Source organism: Polypterus senegalus, chromosome 4, assembly GCF_016835505.1.
Source record: "Polypterus senegalus isolate Bchr_013 chromosome 4, ASM1683550v1, whole genome shotgun sequence".
Lineage (NCBI taxonomy): Eukaryota > Metazoa > Chordata > Cladistia > Polypteriformes > Polypteridae > Polypterus > Polypterus senegalus.
Window position 1 is genome coordinate 253,893,510 of NC_053157.1, and position 21,108 is coordinate 253,914,617.

The 21,108-nt window shown below is 42.2% G+C and overlaps 1 protein-coding gene across 1 annotated transcript; it reads left to right on the forward strand.

Annotated features, from left to right (window-relative positions):
* Window positions 1-254: 254 nt before the first annotated feature.
* Window positions 255-20,673, forward strand: LOC120529055 (tripartite motif-containing protein 16-like protein; the record flags this gene model as incomplete). The annotated part of the gene is made up of 2 exons (XM_039753115.1): window positions 255-746; window positions 20,629-20,673. Coding segments are annotated over 2 exons (537 nt in total), but the record flags the coding sequence as incomplete, so codon positions are not given.
* Between the last annotated feature and the right edge of the window lie 435 nt (window positions 20,674-21,108).

The window sequence follows — 21,108 nt, forward strand, 5'->3', positions numbered from 1 at the left end:
TCACTGTGGTCAGTCCATTTGAACTCTGACCTTGACGGTGACCTTATGGTGTTTATCATAATTTCAGAATTTTATTTTTAGTCCCCACAGATTCTGTCCAATCAGATGAGCTCTTTACTATTAGTGTCTCATCAGCGCAGCTCCTGATTGGTTCTTGTTAATTGTCTGTGCTGTGCTCCGCCCCCAGTCCCGTTACACACTCCCAGATTTCCTCACTCGTTTTCTTTTCTCTCCTTTCAGACTTCTGTCCCCTCACACTGGACATCAACACGGCACACAAACGCCTTCGTCTATCTGAAGGGAACAAGAAGGTGACATGTGAGAGGACAAAAGCCGAATATCCTGATCATCCTGACAGATTTGACTACTGGCCTCAAGTTCTGTGCAGAGAGGCTCTGACTGGGACTCGCTGTTACTGGGAGGTGGAGTGCAGTGGAGACAACGTGCTGATAGGAGTCGCATATAAAGGACTGGGCAGGAAAGGAGAGGGCTGGGAGTGCGTCCTTGGAAACAACGACAAGTCCTGGTGTTTGGTGTGTTCTCATTCCCAGTACTCTGTGTGTCACAATAACATGGAGACTGAAATCAGCGCCCCCTACAGCCCCACAATAGGTGTGTATCTGGACTGGCCTGCTGGCTCTCTGTCATTTTATAGCGTCTCACACACAATGACCCTCCTGCACAGGTTCAACACCTCCTTCACTGAGCCCCTCTATCCAGGGTTTAGTGTTGATCCTCACTGCAGTGTAACAATCAGCCATCTGACACCATGTGACCACTGACCAGTACCCTCTACCAGTCACTAGATGTCCCCACAAGCTCAGGTCCTCTTTGTGTTTGTAGTTTGGGGTGAAAATAAATTTACAGGATGGGTGGGTTTGGCGGGCAACACCTCTGTGAGTGAATTTGTGGATGAGAATGAGGGCGAGTGCGGCTGTCAGGGTCTCCATTATCATTGGGTTTGAGTAGCCAATCAGGTGTGTGTCTCATAATGAGGGGCGGAGACACCTCAGACCTACAAATACCAGTCTGACCAGCAGGGGTCACTGTTGACTCACAGCCACATGTCCTTTAGGCTGACACCCCAACAACTACTGAGGCCCCCAAGTGTCACTGAATGTCACCTGTTAAGTAGGACAGGCATGTGGTCCTGCTGGATCAGCGCAACTGAAAGGCGCTATATAGACTCAGTATGGAGAGCTCTTGTATAGTGACTATATGTAGGAGCAGAGAGTGACAGATGGGACTGGAGTGTTGTCCACTCACCAGACATGTTGTGACCCTCCATTGGTCACTCAAAGGGTCCTTCACTTCAGAATGAATTCACTGTGAATGTCTGAAGACGAGGACTCACCGGTCAGTCAGATGTTGGCCATACTGACAGAGTTTGGTGTTTTAGTTGATGTCACATTAAACTTTAAACTGCACCTCCTCCTTGTCCCCAGATTTGTCACTCTTGGTACCCTTAAAGCTCCTACATCTTCAAAAATAAGTTCTTGGTCAGTTGACACACACTTGACATGGGTGCACATGTGTGGCTCTGCAGTGGACTGGCACCCCGTCCAGGGTTGACCCACCAAGTCCACAAACCTGAAATTGAAAAGCGGATAAGAAAGACAACGAATGGACAGAAGGGGTCACTGATTGGTCAGTCGCCAAACTACTGCCTCTTGTGGCCACTTTAAATATTACACAGCAATTTATACAAAAAAGATTTATCTAAAAGATAAAAGCAGAAAGCATTCAGTGAAATCCTGAGCAGTGAAACATGAAAGGAGAGAATGAGAAACAATCAGAGAGTCCGACGAATGGAGACTTTAACAGGAGGACTGAGGGGTGGGACTGAAGTGCAGTGGCGCCCTCTAGTGGACACCCGCCATATTACACACATGGGAAAGGTCAGCAGTGAAGGGGGGAGAAGAGAATACAGTGTAGTGTAAAAGAAATAAGAATAAAGTAAAAACACAAGAATAAAACACCTGAAATAAAGAACTTTAAATATTATATCTAAAAGAAACATCTGAACCGGAGGGGCACCAATGTATTGGGGAGGCGTATGTGTAGGCTAGTCGAGGATCGGGGGAGGGAGTTTAGGACAGGCCAGATTTAGATCTATACATGGAAGAACAAACAATGGTGTAGAAATAAAAATGCATAATAATGTAAATTCTAAGCAAACACGTTAATGTAGAAGGAGTAACACATTAAAAATAGCTTGCCTTAATGCTAGAAGTATCAAAAATAAGGTAAGTGAGTTGGAGTCGTATGTAGCAGAGCATAATTATGATATTATAGCAATAACGGAAACCTGGCTAAATAACAAAGATGGGGATGAGTGTAACATAGAGGGATACACATTATTAGGAAGGATAGACAGAACAGAAAAGGAGGTGAGGTTGCTGTTTATGCCAAACAGGATTAAATGTAAGTCATCTTCAGTTGGATGATGAGCCCCATCTTAGTGAGGACATGTGGCTTCATCTGGAAAATATTAGGGAAAAGGTCTATTTTAGGAGTGTGTTATAGACCACCCAATTCAGACAGTAATTTCAACACACATCTTTTAGTAATATCAAAAGGCAAGTTTACAGGGGATATTATAGTCATGGGGACTTTAATTATCCAAATATTAACTGGGATAACCTTACAGATGGAGGAGCACAAGAGCAGGAGTTTGTAGAAGTAATCAGTGACTGTTTGTTAACACAGCATGTTAAAGCACCAACAAGGGGTGAAGCCGGTCTGGATTTAGTATTCTGTAATAATCAGGATAGAATTGAGGGTGTAGAGGTGATTGAACCACTAGGGTCAAGTGACCATAATGTAATACAATTCTCAGTATTTTGTAAGAGTACAGATGCAAAGACTAAAATTGTTAAGTTGAACTTTAGTAGGGCTAATTTTGAGCAGATGCACAAAGTCTAAGTAGGATAGACTGGGATAAGCTTTTAAATGTGGAGACAGTCGAGGAGCAGTGGAACAGGTTTAAAAAACATTTAATGCAGGACAGATACATACCTAAATTTGGAAGTAATAGGAAACTAAAAAACTCCACGATGGATTAATAAAGATTTAAAAAGAAGTTGCAAAGGAAAAACTGCTGTATAAGGCATATAAGACTAATGACTGCAAAGAGAATCGTAGCGTATGAGAACATGAGGGCAACCATTAAGAAGGATATCAGAGAGGCTAAAAGACAGTTGGAGAGGAATATAGCAGATAAGGCGAAAGAAGACCCCAAGAGATTCTTTCAGTATTTTAGTAGTAAAAGAACAGTTAAGGAGGAGGTCAAGTTCATCAGGAATAGTAAAGGGAATTAAAAGATACAGACAATGAAATAGCAGATGCCCTAAACTTACATTTTCTGAGGTGTTTACAAGTGAGCAAGTGGATAACCTCAGAGGTAAACAACTACTAAGGAGGTACTGAGGGATTTGGAAATTGTAGAGGAGAAGTGCTGCTCAGATTAAATAAGATGAAATCAAACAAATCACCAGGCCCAGATAATATTTATCCTCGTGTTCTTAAGGAGGCTAGTGAGTACATATATAAACCCTTGACACATATTTTAGGAAGTCACTGTGCACTGGAGAGATTCCAAAGGACTGGAAAATGGCAAATATCATCCCATTATATAAAAAGGGTGACAGGGCAGATCCAAGCAACTATAGGCCAGTAAGCTTAACAAGCATCACAGGAAAATTAATGGAAGGAATTATTAAGGATAAGATTGAGCAACACATGACAAGGACAGGAGTTATTCTGAACAGTCAGCATGGGTTCAGAAGAGGGAGGTCGTGTTTTACTAACATGTTGGAATTCTATGAGGAGGCAACAAAAGGATACGATCAAAGTGGAGCTTATGATATTATTTATCTGGACTTTCAGAAAGCATTTGATAAGGTGCCACATGAGAGGTTGGGCATCAAGTTAAAAGAAGTGGGAGTTCAGGGTGATGTTTTTAGATGGGTGCAGAATTGGCTCAGACACAGGAAGCAGAGGGTGATGGTGCGAGGAACCTCATCAGAACTGGCCGATGTTAAGAGTGGTGTTCCACAGGGGTCAGTGCTAGGGCGCTGCTATTTTTAATATATATAAATGATTTAGATAGGAATATAAGTAACAAGCTGGTTAAGTTTGCAGATGATACCAAGATAGGTGGATTAGCAGATAATTTGGAATCTGTTATATCATTACAGAAGGACTTGGATAGCATACAGGCTTGGGCAGATTTGTGGCAGATGAAATTTAATGTCAGTAAATGTAAAGTATTACACATAGGAAGTAAAAATATTAGGTTTGAATACACAATGGGCGGTCGAAAAATCGAGAGTACACCTTATGAGAAGGATTTAGGAGTCATAGTGGACTCTAAGCTATCAACTTCCAAACAGTGTTCAGAAGCCATTAAGAAGGCTAACAGAATGTTAGGTTATATAGCACGATCTGTGGAGTACAAGTCCAAGGAGGTTATGCTCAACCTTTATAATGCACTGGTGAGGCCTCATCTTGAGTACTGTGTGCAGTTTTGGTCTCCAGGCTACAAAAAGGACATAGCAGCACTAGAAAAGGTCCAGAGAAGAGCGACTAGGCTGATTCCAGGGCTACAGGGGTTGAATTATGAGGAAAGATTAAAAGAGCTGAGCCTTTACAGTTTAAGCAAAAGAAGATTAAGAGGTGACATGATTGAAGTGTTTAAAATTATGAAGGGAATTAGTACAGTGGATCGAGACTTGTATTTTAAAATGAGCTCATCAAGAACACGGGGCCACAGTTGGAAACTTGTTAAGGGTAAATTTCGCACAAACATTAGGAAGTTTTTCTTTACAAAGAACGATAGACACTTGGAATAAGCGACCAAGTAGTGTGGTAGACAGTAAGACGTTAGGGACTTTCAAAACTCGACTTGATGTTTTCTTGGAGGAAGCAAGTGGATAGGACTGGTGAGCTTTGTTGGGCTGAATGGCCTGTTCTCATCTAGAGTGGTCTAATTCTAATTCTAATTCTAATTCTAATTAAGATTTAAATGAATTAAGATCAGAATAAGGGAGACACGATCACACAGTCACATGACTTCAGAGCTGACAGCTGAGCTGATTCTTCTGTAGCCAAACTGCCCCCTCTAGTGGCCACTCTCAGTATTACTCACACAGAAGAGCTGGCTTGACTGAATCAATATTTTATGTAAATTTATTAATATTGTCATCACCTTTGAAGACAGGGCTGCTTTGTTAGGTTGTGTAAGATTTCATATTGTAAGAGAACATTTATTTTAATGAATTTGTTTGCAAACAATACTTTGTTTTTTATTCTCACGTTTATGTATTTGGTTACTTTTGTTGTCCCCGTTTATTTTCTTTTTGTGCATTTCATGTGAAGCCCAGGGAGGCGGGGCCATGTGACCTTGCAGCTGGAGCTCCGCCCCCAGGGGTATTTAAGAAGAAGCTGCAGATGAAAGAGTCGCTCCAACACTGGGCTCTGTCCTGTCTGGTGGGCTCTGCTTTATGTTTTAATGTTTGGTGGTCTTATTTCTCCCCCTCCTCCTGTCTCTGCTTTATGTTTGTTGGATTTTTTTTGACTTCAGGTTTTCATTTTTTTGCGCCTGCCACTTTTTTTTCATAATTTTTAATCCTTTCCTAACTTTTTAAAATAGTTATTTAAATATTCAGTACACTTTATTTGGTTTTATTGGCACAGGGGTACATTTAAGAGACGCTTTTATCTGTAAGACATTAAACATAATCGAGTAAACATCACTGTGGGGACCGTTTGGGAAAAAGTGGGATGCACAAACCAGTGTGTTTCTTCATGACGGTCCCAAGCCCGAATAAATGGGCAGGGTAACGTCAGGAAGGGCATTGGGTGTAAAATTTTGCCAAATCAATATGTGGACCACAATACAAATTTCCATAACGGATCAGTCGAGCCCCGGGTTAACAACGACCACCACCAGTACTGTTGGCCAAAAGGGTGCTGGAGAAAATTGGGCAACTGTTGGCCGAAGAAGAAGAAGGAGAAGAAGAGCGGGGGAAGACGTGTCCGGAGGCAGGAAGAGAGGAGGAAGGTAAAGAGAGTGGAACTGAGGGTAGGAACTTTGAATGTTGGCAGTATGACTGGTAAGGGGTGAGAGTTAGCAGATATGATGGAGAGAAGGAAGGTTGATATATTGTGAGACTTAATGGAAGGGGAGTAAGGCCAGGTGGATCAGAGGAGGATTCAAATTGTTCTGTCATCGTGTGAATCGCAGGAGAAATGGAGTCAGAGTTATTCTGAAGGAACAACACGTCAAGAGTGTTTGGAGGTGAAAAGAGTGTCAGACAGAGTGAGGATTATGAAGCTGGAAATTGGTGGAGTGATGATGAATGTTGTTAGTGCATATGCAGCGCAAGTTGGGTGTGCAATGGAGGAGAAAGAAGATTTCTGGAGTGAGTTGGATGAAGTGATGAACAGAATACCCAAGAGACAGAAAGTGGTGATTGGAGCGAATTTCAATGGGCATGTTGGTGAAGGAAACAGAGGAGATGAGGAGGTGATGGGTAGATATGGTGTCAAGGAGAGGAATGAAGAAGGTCAGAGGATAGTGGATTTTGACAAAAAGGTGGACAAGGCTTTGGAGAATACAAATATTAAGAAGAGGGAGGAGCATAGGGTGATGTACATGAGTGAAGGAAGATGCACACAAGTAGATCATATTCTATGCAGAAGAGTCAATCTGAAGGAGACTGAAGACTGCAAAGTAGTGGCAGGAGAAAGTGTAGTTAAGCAGCATAGGATGAAGGTCTGTACGATGAAGAGGAGGAGATCAAGAAGATGAAGAGAGTGAGAGCAGAGCCAAGGATCAAATGGTGGAAGTTGAAAAAGGAAGACTGCAAGGTGGAGCTTAGGGTGGAGGTGAGACAGGCACTGGGTGGCAGTGAAGAGTCACCAGACAGCTGGGAAACTACAGCAGATGTAGTAAGGGGGACAGCAAGAAGGGTGCTTGGTGTGACATCTGGACAGAGGAAGGAGGAACAGGAAACCTGGTGGTGGAATGGGGAAGTACAGGAGAGTATACAGAGGAAGAGGATGACGAAGAAGAAGTAGGATAGGCAGAGATGCAGAAAGTAGACAAGAGTACAAGGAGATAAGAAGCAAGGTGAAGAGAGAGGTGGTGAAGGCTAAAGAAAAGACATATGATGAGTTGTATGGGAGGTTGGACATTAAGGAAAGAGAAAAGGACCAGTGAGCTACAGAGAGTGACTGAGCTGGGAAAGATGAGCAACAGGTTAGGGTGATAAAGGATAAAGATGGAAACTTATTCACAAGCGAGGAAGAGAAGATGGAAAGAGTACTTTGAGAGGCTGATGAATGAAGAGAACGAGAGAAAGAAGAGTTTGGATGATGTGGAGATAGTGAATCAGGAAGTGCAACAGATTATCAACGAGGAAGTAAAGACAGCAATGAAGAGGATGTAGAATGGAAAGGCAGTTGGTCCAGATGACATACCTGTGGAAGCATGGAGATATTTAGGAGAGATGGCAGTGGAGTTTATAACCAGATTGTTTAATGGAATCTTGGAAAGTGAGAGGATGATGAGGAGTGGAGAAGAAGTGTACTGGTGCCAATATTTAAGAATAAGGGGATGTGCAGGACTGCAGTAACTACAGGAGGATAAAATTGATGAGCCACAGCATGAAGTTATGGGAAAGAGTAGTTAAAGCTCAGTTAAGAAGTGAGGTGATGATTAGTGAGCAGCAGGATGGTTTCATGCCAACAAAGAGCACCACAGATGAGATGTTTGGTCGAAGATGTTGATGGACAAATTTAGAGAAGGCCAGAAGGAGTTGCATTGCGTCTTTGTGGACCTGGAGAAGGCATATGATAGGATGTCTCTAGAGGAGTTGTGGTATTGTATGAGGAAGTCAGGAGTGGCAGAGAAGTACATAAGAGTTGTACAGGATATGAACGAGGGGAGTGTGACCGAGTTGAGGTCTGCGGTAGGAGTGATGGTGGCGGGATTATATCAGTGATCAGCTCTGAGCCCTTTCTTATTTGCTATGGTGATGGACAGGTTGACACACGAGATTAGACAGGAGTTCCCATGGACTGTGATGTTTGCTGATGATATTGTGATCTGCAGCGAGAGTAGGGAGCAGGTTGAGGAGACCATTGAAAGGTGGAGATATGAAAGGAGTGGAATGAAGGTCAGTAGGACCACCAAGACAGAATACATGTGTGTGAATGAGAGGGAGGTCAGAGGAATGGTGAGGATGCAGGGTTTAGAGTTGGGAAGGTGGATGAGTTTAAATACTTGGGATCAACAGTACAGAGTAATGGGATTGTTGAAGAGAAGTGAAGAAGAGGGTGCAGGCAGGGTGGGATGTGTGGAGAAGAGTGTCAGGAGTGATTTGTGACAGACGGGTATCAGCAAGAGTGAAAGGGAAGGTCTACAGGACAGTAGTGAGACCAGCTATGCTATATGGGCTGGAGACGGTGGCACTGACCAGAAAGCAGGAGACAGAGCTGGAGGTGGCAAAGTTCAAGATGCTAAGATTTGCATTGGGTGACGAGGATGAACAGGATTAGAAATGAGGACATTAGAGGATCTGCTCAAGTTGGACAGTTGGGAGACAAAGTCAGAGAGATGAGATAACGTTGGTTTCGACATGTGCAGAGGAGAGATGCTGGGTATATTGGGAGAAGGATGGTAAGGTTAGAGCTGTCAGGGAAGAGGAAAAGAGAAAGGACTAAGAGAAGATTTATGGATGTGGTGAGAGAGGACAGCAGGTGATGGATGTAACAGAACAAGATGCCGAGGACAGGAAGATATGGAAGAAGATGATTTACTGTGGCAATCCCTAACGGGAGTAGCCGAAAGAAGAGGATTATATTTAATCAGAGCACACACTTGCATTACAAGAGTTGTTTAGCCACACAGTCACCAATAGTCCATCCATTCATCTTACTATTTCATTAACCTTCTTTCTTCTTTCGCTGAAAGTTTTGCTGAAACACTGGTATGTGATACGGCTAATCTAAAATCCCAGCTGATAATATCAGTTCAGACTTTCTGAGCTTCTTTAATGAGAAAATTAAAAGTAGGAGATCCCAGATCTCAGCGTCACAATGCAAACCCTGTCTCACCTTGCATTTAACACGTTACAAAGTTTAAACCTGTAACAGAACAGGAAGTCTTAACTTTAATTTCTAAAATGAAGCCTACTACTTGTTCCTTAGACCAGTGCCAACCAAACTAATAAAAACTTCAATGGATGTTTCTTGCATTGGACTTCCAGGCAGTGACTGAGCTCGCTTGGTTTAGTTCTTATTTATCAAATCGATTCCAATACGTACAGAAATGTGCTGACAGGACTCCATCATTATATACACAAGTTCAATATGGTGTCCCGCAGGGCTCAGTACTCGGACCTTTACTGTTTTCACGTTCCATGCTTCCACTGGGATCTCTCATTAGGAAACATAACTTTAATTTGCGTTACTGACTGCAGGATTCATAATTCTCCATTGAGAAACAACTCCACAGAGGACTTTCCTGTTGTGCCATGAGGTGTGGTACGGTCAGCAAACAAGAAGTTAGCTTTTCTTTTTCTCCAATGATCTCTGGCATCCTATTTTGTCTTTCTAATTCTAGTTTGTATGTTTGCACCCTACATTCTGCAACTCCATTGCTTTGCGGACAATACGGTGCTGAAGTCAAACTGCATTTAGTGTAAGGATTTGTCAAATTCAGCAGACTTGAATGGTGGACCACTATCTGATACTGTCTTTTCTGAAAGACAGTATGTAACAAATACATTCTTCAAACCTCAACCCACCTAGATTCTTTACAATCTTGACCCACCTAGAACATGTAACCACTAACACTACAAACAGCTTTCCTTTTTTTTTCATAAAAATTCAAGTGGATCCTCTGCCAGGGTCTTTCAGCCCAGCTTCAAGAATGCTCGGGTACTTTTCCTGGCAGATTCCTATTTTCCTGGTATGATCTGCACTCAGCCACCCACTCCTCACTCTGCCTATCTAATCCTGGCCACTAAAAATGACTCTGGGCTGTCAGTTTCATTTTATTATTCCTCAGTTTTGCTCATGTCACCTGTCCAGTATGCTGGAATGACTCCTCTCAGCCCCAAATGTACACAATTGTTCTCTACTGTGAGCTCGGTGCTCCTCTGAGTAGACGACTTCAACTCAACATGACTTAGATACTCAGGGTGTACAATGTCACCTTCTTCATGATCTTCTTCTTCACTTGAGTAATGTCTGCTGTTGAAACAAGATGAGCATCTGAGCTTGAATTTGGACCAGTCTCTTTTAGCTGCCATCTTGATATTGCATCTGCAGATTTTTTTTAAATTGAAACTCATATTAATAAGATGCCAAGATTAATGCCCATCTTTGTAGTCTCACAGCAGTTAAAGTGAGAATTGCTGTTTTTGGACTTAAAACTTTCATGAGAGGTTTGTGATCAGTGGCTAACTCAAATGCTCTGCCCTACAGATATTCATTCAATTTGAACTGCCTGAAAACAGTTCAGTTCAGGGGTCTCCATTTCGATCTGTGAATTGTGTCCAAGAAGCATATATAATGGGTGTCTCTGTGCCATCTATGTACTTGTGTGCAGCCACAGCTCTCACACCGTAGGGTGAAGCATCGCAGGATAAGGACACGGGCAACCTCTTATCAAAATGAACCGGTAAAGATTCTGATCAAAATTGTCGTTAGGTTTTCACCCGGTCTGACGACGCACATGTCTGCCCTTTCTGCAGTGACTCTGTCGTAAGGTTTCATAAGTGTAGAAAGGTAGGGAATACATTTTCTGTAATAATGAACGAGAGCGGCCCCTCAGTTGCCTCAGTGTTTTCTCTCATAGGCCTTCACTATCAATTACGTGAGCACTTGTCTGAATTCAGCTTATTCCCAGCTTGCTTTAGTCTGTTCAGCACAGCTTCCAGATTCTTTAAGTGCTCCATCTGTCACGCACGGTCAACAAAATGTCATCCAATTAGCAGATCACTCCGTTCAAACCGCGTAAAACGGCATCCTTTATGCACTGGCAAATGCCAGGGGTGCTGGCTACCCCACAGGGTGATTTGTTCACCTCTTCTGTGTAGTAATCTTTAAATATCATTGTTTAATCAATTGTACTAAACTGTTTACTATTAACAAGTCTTACAAACAAATCTTGAACGTGGGGAGTAAGGTAGGAATCGACATGTAAGCACAGGCTAATGGTGACCTTATAGTCCACACCAGGGACCTGCAGTCAGAGGAGACATCAGCATGAAAGGTAAAAAAACTAATAATGATAACTTAAAATAAATGTGTCCACTGGTCGTGCTATTCATTTGTTTTCCGTATTATTACAATAATTTTGATCATTTTTATAGTCAAAATCGCTGAATTTGTGCATTTCCTGTTCAAATACAGGAGAGAAACATGAGGTGCGGTAGTGACGAGCCTCACCTCCCCTCGGACTGCACTCTCCATCACACACTGACGGGGTTGACTGGCACATGCCTGTCGCTGTCTCTCTGTATGTCGCCAATATAAAGTTTGCTGACCCATTTATTGCACACCCTGACTTTCCACAGTCTGGCTGATCTCTTTATTGAATGTGTCTGACATATTTAGTGTTGCTGATCGGACATCAAACTGCAGTGAGAAGGCACAAGGAGAGGCTGACAGTACTGTGCCACCCTGAAGGGGGCACATGTGAGCCCAAAAGGTGCTTGTTGCTGCTGTTCTTCTGTGCAGAGATGCCAATAAGTTAGTGATATCAGAAAGTCTGTATATAACCATTTATTTTTATTTTTTGTTCTGATTGACTGCCAAAATGGAAGATTATCAATTTTATAACTAAAGGAAAATAAAGAGGACTTTTACTAGAAATTGATGGAGATTTTCATGGGGAAGGGTAGGTGTGTGGACTTCATTTACAAGTAATACATTTGAAGGCTGCAGAGCAAATGCGCTCACTGTGCTCTCTCTCACCGCTGTAAATGTAACGTTCTTTCTTAGTCAAATGTGAACCTTACCGATGTGTGTGTAAAAAATGATGAAGAGATATGAAACATAACAGTAGGCAGTGTGCATGATGCCAACTGAAAAGTGAATAAGCTATATTTGTAAATCTCACTCTGAAGGAGTCAGTGCCTCACCAGCCATGAACCTCACCACACGTCACTGGTCCCCACAAATACGTATACTCCCATCATACTTTGGAGCTGCCCATTCGGTGTACGACACTGGGGTCGATATACTGATGTACTGAGAGGTCCAACTATTAATCCACTGCACCTCCAACTGCACAGGACACAGGGCTTGCCTTAGACATTTTGGAACAGCACTGTCAGATACAATACATTTAATAAATCTTTATTCCTTTATACCTTTAATAAACCTTATTTCTCCATCGAAAACACAACCGGATTTTTGCTGCAATGTCTCAAGTTACTCTTTTTACCTTTAGATGCTAAAGCCAGTTTCATGCTATTAAAGGACCCCTTTTACAACAAGTAGGGACAACTAAACAGGTTTCCCCTCAGTTTATTTACAAGCAGCTTACCCAAAATAATTAGATTTTGTGTTTTAGTCAGTCAGTCATCGTCCAACCAGCTATATCCTAATTACAGGGTCACGGGGGTCTGTCTGAGCCAATCCCAGCCAACACTGGGCACAAGGCAGGAAACAAACCCTGGGCAGGGCGCCACCTCACCGCAGAGATGTGCTTTAACACTAGAATTACCAGAGCCTATGAAAAAACTCATAGATCCGGCCCACCTTAAATCCATTCATACCTCTCTGCCAGCGTCTTTTGTCCTGATAAAGACAATCTGCAAGCAGCCGGCTATTCCATCTCCCCACCGACTTGTGTACTAACTTCTCCCAGCTCAGGCCTTGTTTGATTATCTGGGAGTGAAGTGCTGGAGTTTTAGACTGGAAATAATAGATCGTTATTTGGAACACACGCATTTCATGTATGTTCTGCTTCTACAGTAATCTGTGTAAATACATTGTTAAAACAGAAATGTTTTTTCATATTTTAGTAATAAATGTTACAAAGTGTAGGCATAAATTATAAAATGTGTAAAGCCTTAAGTCTAAAGATCAAATAAACACTTTCACAAAAGGTTCAAACACAGTACGACAACTTCTGTGGCGTACCAGTAAGATTTGCTGACTTAGAACACAGCAGACTTGCCGTTACTTAGAGACCTGAGTTCGATTCCCTGTTGGGAAGAAAATGTTACTTGTTTTTACTTTTTACCCTTCGCCACTCTGCCAGCCTGCCTGAACTCCCTGTCTGTATATCTATATATACTCAATAAAAAAGAAACGTCCTCTGACTTTCAACTGTTTTTACTTTCAGTAAACTTAATGTGTAAATATTTGTATGAACAGTAAAAGAGTCAACACCATAAGACATAAACTAAAAATGTTTCACAATGTGTCCCTGAATGAAGGGAGGCTCACAATCCAAAGTACCAGTCAGTATGTGGTGTGGCCACCAGCTGCTTGAAGTACTGCAGTGCATCTCCTCCTCATGGACTGGACCAGATTTGTCAGTTCTTGCTGTGAGATGTTACCCCACTCTTCCACCAAGGCACCTGCAAGTTCCTGGACATTTCTGGAGGTAATGGCCCTAGCCCTCACCCTGCGATCCAACAGGTCCCAGACGTGCTCAATTCCTTCGACGATAAACACGAATCCGTCCATCACCCCCGGTGAGACAAAACCGTGACTCATCAGTGAAGAGCACTTTTTGCTACTCCTGTCTGGTCCAGCGAAGGTGGGTTTGTGCCCATAGGCGGCGTTGTTGCTGGTGATGTCTGGTAAGGACCTGCCTTACAACAGGCCTACAAGCCCTCAGTCCAGCCTCTCTCAGCCTATTGCGGACAGTCTGAGCACTGATGGAGGGATTGTGTGTTCCTGTTGTGACTCGGGCAGTTGTTGTGGCCATCCTGTACCTGTCATTCAGGTGTGATATTCGGATGTGCCGATCCTGTGCAGGTGTTGTTACACTGCGAGGATGATCAGCTGTCCTTCCTGTCTCCCTGTAGCGCTGTCTTAGGCGTCTCAAAGTGCGGACATGGCAATTTATTCAGCAGTCCTCATGCCTCCCTGCAGCAGGCCTAATGCACGTTCACGCAGATGAGCAGGGACCCTGGGCATCTTTCACAGTCGGTAGACGAGTCTCTTTAGTGTCCTGTGTTTTTAGAACTGTGACCTTAAATGCCTACTTTCTGCAAGCTGTTAAGGTCTTAACGACCATTCCACAGGTGCATGTTAATTAATTGATTATGGTTAATTGAACATGCATGGAAAACATTGTTTAAACCCTTTACAATGAAGATCTGTAAAGTTATTTGGATTTTTAAAACATTATTGTTGAAATACACAGTCCTGAAAAAGGGACGTTTCTTTTTTTGCTGAGTATAGTAATAACAGTAATTGTATTATTATATAGGTGCTTCTCTGTCTGCCTATCATATAGTGCCTTTCCTTCCTACATATCTATATATCCATCCCCTTAGCTGTTAATTTATATATCTAGTATTTAGTGCCCTATTGGGTGCCAAACAGGCAATTACAATTATTTTCGGATTATATAAAGTCAGCGTCGGAATATATAACCTCATTGCTGAATATATAAATTTAAAGTCAGATTATATTGATATTGATTGAAACGACTCGGGCACATTTTTAGTAAACTCAATGAGTTCCTACTACAACGTAATGAACTAAGTTAACAAAAACATCTTCAGAAAAATATTTAAAAAATCCCACAGTTAATTCATTCAAAATGATGTATATGCCTGGCATTTTGAACACTATATTAATTTATTCTTTTTGTATGGGGGCATTTTTGGACGAATCTCACAAGCCCAATCGACTCTGAGTGGCTTCTGTCAAACTTTTCCTTTCACTAGTACGAGTGAAATGACAAGCACGGAAATTTTATATATTCTGATGCTGACTTTATATATTCAGGAATTATTTTATATATTCAAGTTTTGATTTTATATATTCAGGAATGACTTTATATATTCAGAAATTACTTTATATATTTCAACACTGACTTTATATATTTGGTACAAGACAATACAATACAATACAATTTATTTTTGTATAGCCCAAAAATCAAACAAGAAGTGCCGCAATAGGCTTTAACAGACCCTGCCTCTTGACAGACCCCAGCCTTGACTCTCTGAGAAGACAAAGACAAACTGGAAGAAAATGGAAGAAACCTCAGGAAAGGCAGTTCAAAGAGAGACCCCTTTCCAGGTGGGCTGGGCGTGCAGTGGGTGTCAAAAAGAAAAGGAGGTCAATACAATACAATACAACACACAGAACAGACAAAATCCTCAATGCAGTATAAAAATAAAACATTTTAGAAGTACGTAACAGAATTTAACAGTAGATGATATCCATTAATATGATTTGGATTTCTTTACACTCCAGGGGCCTCATGTATAACGGCGTGCGTAGAACTCGCACTATAACATGGCGTAAGCACAAAAGCCGAAATGTGCTTACGCACAGAAAAATCCAGATGCAGGAATCTGTGCGTACTCCAACTTCCACGTTCTTCCGCTACATAAATCCCGATCAGCGTGAAAACTAACGCTCGTGCACGCGCTTTATGTAACGCCCCAAATCCTCCCAGAATTACACCTATTTGAATATGCAAATCAATATAAATCGCCCTTAAGCGCAGCCTTCTGTGAAAAGACAATGGGAAAAGCACGGGGAAAATATAAGAATTTCAGCGAATACCAAGTGGAGGCAAAGGAAAAACATACTATTTGTTCAAATAAACCGTGGTATAATCAACAAAATGAAGTTGATCGAGTGACATAGCGTGTTGGAGAAAGTTGAAAGCTCACGTTCACAAAATCGCACAGTGCCGGAAATAAAAAAGAAGTCACATATCAAAGTCGCCGTGGAAAGAAGAGTTGTAAGCCCACTGTCTGAGTGTCATATGAAAGTTTATTAGGGTACAGAGAAAAAGGCACACAGTGGGGAAAAAGCACGAAATGTCAACTTCAATCTCGACATCTCCACTTTAATCACGTAGTTTATTTTGTCATTAAAGTAGAACATCATAAACTTCATCTTAAAATCGTTTAATTAACCAGTTTCTCGAATCACATCGTAATTAAAGTAGCACGTTAAATGCTTTGTTTTGTATTTGATCTTCTACTCGTATGTGCTCTGTGTGTGTGAATCACTACTTGCTTTTTAAACCGGCTCTCTTCCTCCGACTGGTCACAGAGTCCATTACATTTGTGATATTACAGCTCTCTGAATAACTAAAATACTGAGATGTATACGTGATGTCATTTTCATGATGATAGGAGCTAAAGCACGTTATTAAACATGTTTCATGAGCCTCGTGCTCATGACAAGCATTTAACTTTTGTCGAAATTTGTCGCTGCGTTTTTAGCTGTGTTGTTATTTTCTCTTTCTGTTTTATATTCAATATATATTGGTGGCGCCCAAGAGTCCTTGCTTTTCTTTCCCCAAGTAACCGATCGCCACACAATCAGCTCTGTAATAGAAGTTAAGCCATCTGTAAGCTTAGCGCTGATTCTTCAAAACGTTTAAAGAACATTGAAATATCTTCGTAGTACATGTTTAATTATTCTATCCTTCACGACACTCCCAGTGAAGAATATAGATTATTTAAATGAAGTTAAAGTTTTATGTGTATAATTTAACAAACATATTTTGCTGCATTTCACCTTAAAAATGATATCGTCATCATATGTAAATACGCTTTATAAAGTGGCCCAGGTTGTGAGATATTATAACTGTAGTGCAAGTTTACAGTGGGGTGATTGTACTTATAAGTCCTAACCGTTCTACAAGGAGCAATTGATTGAGTGCATTTAAAGTTCTTGGGATTAAACTGTTTCTGAACCGCGAGGTCCGTACAGGAAAGGCTTTAAAACATTTTGCCGTGGCTGAGACAGCGTGTGCTTAATGCCGTATACCGATAATTCTCTTTCCGATGAGCTGCTGCTGCGATTCACACTCAGATACAGTGATATAAATACTCCGAGTCGTGCAGTGAGAGTAATATGGAAAAAGATGATCTGCTGTGGCAACTCCTAACGGGAGGAGCTGAAAGAAGAAGAAGAAGAAGAAGAAGAAGAAGTGAGAGTAACAACGCTAAAGCAGTTCTGGTATTTGAAATACTATGGCTGTTCCCTGGAGCATTATATTGTTACGAGTTAATTACAATCAGATGCATTACACTAATAAACAATATGTGGTTAGTTTCTGTGTATTTATAAAGCCGCGTCATGAAAATAATGAGTAATCACACAAGAACAGTAGCACTGCTTTGACGCTGGGTGCCGCCAGTCTGCAAAACCGAGTGGAGAACTTGCGTACGACAAGGCATGAGGTACCGTGGAAAAGTGCGTGGCTTTATGCCAAGTGTAGGTTTTATACATCGCGATTTGAACGTGGAAAAGTTCTTACATAACATTTCTGTGCGTACGCACGTTTATACATGAGGCCCCTGGAGACCTCAGCCATTAAGCTGCCTCCCCATTTGGTGATTCCACAGTTGAAACAGTGCTGAGCCAGCCAATCCGATGAAAGGACCCCTCTTTCCCACGATTCCTGCGATCCTCCATCAGGGATGACTTTACCATTGGCAAGTAAAACAACTTGGCAGGTGGGCCGTTGGCACCAAGTGGCACATTTGAGTACCAAGAAGAGAAACGGAATAGATGAGGGTGAGTATTCAATTCTAACTGTCATGTTACTTATGTTTAAGTGCTAATGACTAACAATAGAGATGCAGTCTGTACAGTTAATCAGCAGCTCTAGTCAGGGTGTACTAAACTGAAGTAGTGAGTCTTCAGCCGGGATTTGAAAGCTAAGAACGAATGGGCATCTCTTATAGTATCAGCCAGACCACTGCACAGTTTAGGGGCCCTGTAACTAAATGCTCATTCTCCCAGTTATTTTATTAATCCTTGGAATCCTAAGCAGATTCAGTAATGACTTTATATATTCTAACCCTGACCTTATATATTCAGGAATTACTTTATATATTCCGATAATCATTGTAATTGCCTGTTTGTCACCCCTTATATATATATAAATTGCAGTTAGGAGACCTGGGTTCGCTTCCCGGGTCCTCCCTGCGTGGAGTTTGCATGTTCTCCCCGTGTCTGCGTGGGTTTCCTCCGGCGCCGGTTTCCTGCCACAATCCAAAGACATGCAGGTTAGGTGGATTGGCGATTCTAAATTGGCCCTAGTGTGTGCTTGGTGTGTGGGTGTGTTTGTGTGTGTCCTGCGGTGGGTTGGCACCCTGCCCAGGATTGGTTCCTGCCTTGTGCCCTGTGTTGGCTGGGATTGGCTCAAGCAGACCCCTGTGTTTGGGTTTGGCGGGTTAGAAAATGGATGGGTGGATATATATATATATATATATATATATATATATATATATATATATATATATATATAAGAACAGCTGATATATAAATAGATAGGAAGGAAAGGCACTATATGATAGGCAGACAGGTAAGCCCCTATATAATAATAAAATTACTGTTATTACTATATAGATAGAGAGGGAGTTCAGGCAGGCAGGCAGAGCGGCGAAGGTAAAAAAGAAAAAAAAAGTAACATTTTCTCCCCAGCAAAGAATCAAACTCAGGTCTCTAAGTCACAGTAAGTCTGCTGCGCTCTGAGACAGCAAATCTTACCGGCTACGCCACGGAAGCTGTCGTGTGCTGCTTTAACCTTTTGTGAAAGAGTTTATTTGATCTTTAGACTTCACGCTTCCACATTTTATAGTTTATGCCTACAATTTGTAACATTTATTACTAAAATATGAAAAAAAGTTTCTGTTTTAACAATGTGTTTACACAGATTACTGTAGAAACGGAACAGACATGATATGTCCTACACCAAAGATTAATTCTGAAATTAGAATCCGTACACTCCAATTGGAAAAGCAAAGCAAAACAAAGCAGTCAGCCATTATCCAATCCGCTATATCCTAACCCAGGGTCACAGGGGTCTGCTGGAGCCAATCGCAGCCAACACAGGGTGCAAGGCAGGAACAAATCCTGGGCAGGGCACACACACATACAAACACCAAGGACAATTTAGGATAATTCTTTCTTTGCATTTATATAGCGCTTTTCTCACTACTCAAAGTGCTCAGCAATTGCAGGTTAAGGGCCCAACAGAGCAGAGTCCATTTAGGCATTTATGGAGTTCAAACTGGCAACCTTCTCACCAATGCACCTAACCAGCATGTCTTTGGACTGTGGGAGGAAACCCACCCAGACACGGGGAGAACATGCAAACTCCATGGAGGGAGTACCCGGGAAGCTAACCCAGGTCACCTAGCTGCAGGTTGGCAGCGCTACCCACTGCGCCACTGGGCTGCCCAAAAATAAAATTTTGTAAGGTGTCTTGGATGAAAGCCTCAGCCATATAAATCAATGTAAAGGCATCAGTACAGAGAGGAGGAGAATGTGAGGTCATCAGTGAAGTCCGTCAGGGGTCTGTCCTTGGACCCTCAATGCTTTTTCTGATTTTGACTAATGACACTGATTCTGGTACAGTTAGTAAACTGGGATGGCAGACACTGAGAAGGCACCAGAAAGAATTCAGAAAGACCCCTACAAGGTTTTTATTGGGAGTTTTTCCTTGTCTTCTCAGAGAGTCAATGCTGGGGGGCTGTCAAAAGGCAGGGCCTGTTAAAGCCCATTGCGGCACTTCCTGTGTGATTTTGGGCTACACAAAAATAAACTGTATTGTACCTGGACAGCATTCAGATGGGTTTAGTCTCGAGCCAAGGAGGCTGCATGAGGACCTCATCCAGGAATTTCAAATCCTCCAAGGCATCGTTAAAGCAGACCCAGCTTTGTTCTTTAGGTTAAGGGTGAATGACACACTCGAGGACATCACTGGACATTAAGGGGCAGCGCATTTCAAACTGAAGACAAGAAACACTTGTTTATGCAAAGAGGTGTGGGACTCTGGAAGAAACCACTGAAACATGGAGTCCACACAGAAACATGGATGAGACATTGGGGCAGCTTAGCTGTTAGCTAAACAAATGGGCTTGATGGACTGAATGGACTCCTGTCTTTTGTCCAATCTCTGATGTTCTTAAAATTGGCCACTGTGACAATGCAGCTCTTCTCTTCATGTAGGAGTGAACCATCTGGAGAGTCCAACTCTGTGAAAGGTTGTGCTTGGACACAAAGTCACAGGGAGACAGAAACATGTAGAAGGCACAGGATAAGCCTTCTGGTCATTCTTGGTGGGCTCTGCAGCTGAACTCTTCATGGCTGACTTCTCTGACTGAGAGGACCTGAAGACCGTGGTGAAGAAGAACAACTGAGATATAAAGTGAGAGCTGGTGAATCTACCAAACGTCTTTAAACACCAGTGAGCCCAGTGTGCTGACAAGGTGTGCCAGTGGGTATGGTGGGCACTGTTTGGTACTTTAGAGGGTTCAGCAGGTCACTGCTCGTCAGTTTGTGTCACATTTGAACCGTCCTGTTCTAGTAACTACTGCCCAGTGAATGGACTGATGTCACCAAACGCCATCTTCACTGTCCTCATTCTGCTCTTTTCATGTGCAGGTCCTGAAGCTCCAAATGTCCTCCTGCAGTCGTCTGAACCTCTGAGAGCTGAGGAGTTTTTACAGGTGAGTTTGTGTTCTTATTGATTTGGTGGTCCTGATGAGTATCTGTGACACTTCATGTCCTCTCCTGGTGTGACTGTGTGTGTGTCACTGTGTCACACAAGTGCTGGCCCACTTTCATTCATCACACTTGATGTTATTTTCTTCTTTCTCTGTCCTCTTGTCTTTTCCACTCTTTTTTTTTCTCTATTTCTATCACTCTCTTATCTCTCTCTGTTTCTAATTCACGTTCCTCTGTTCCTAAGACACCACATTTTGAGATTGAAAGATGAGAATGTGAGACCTGCAGTGTCCGGTGGTGCTAGTAGACATTGTGAAGAACCCAATGAATTCTGGGTACTGGTGTTACCATAAGTGACCGTGATAACTGTGTGAAGAAGACGGCTCACCTGTTGTAAGGGTCTCTTCATAAACTCAG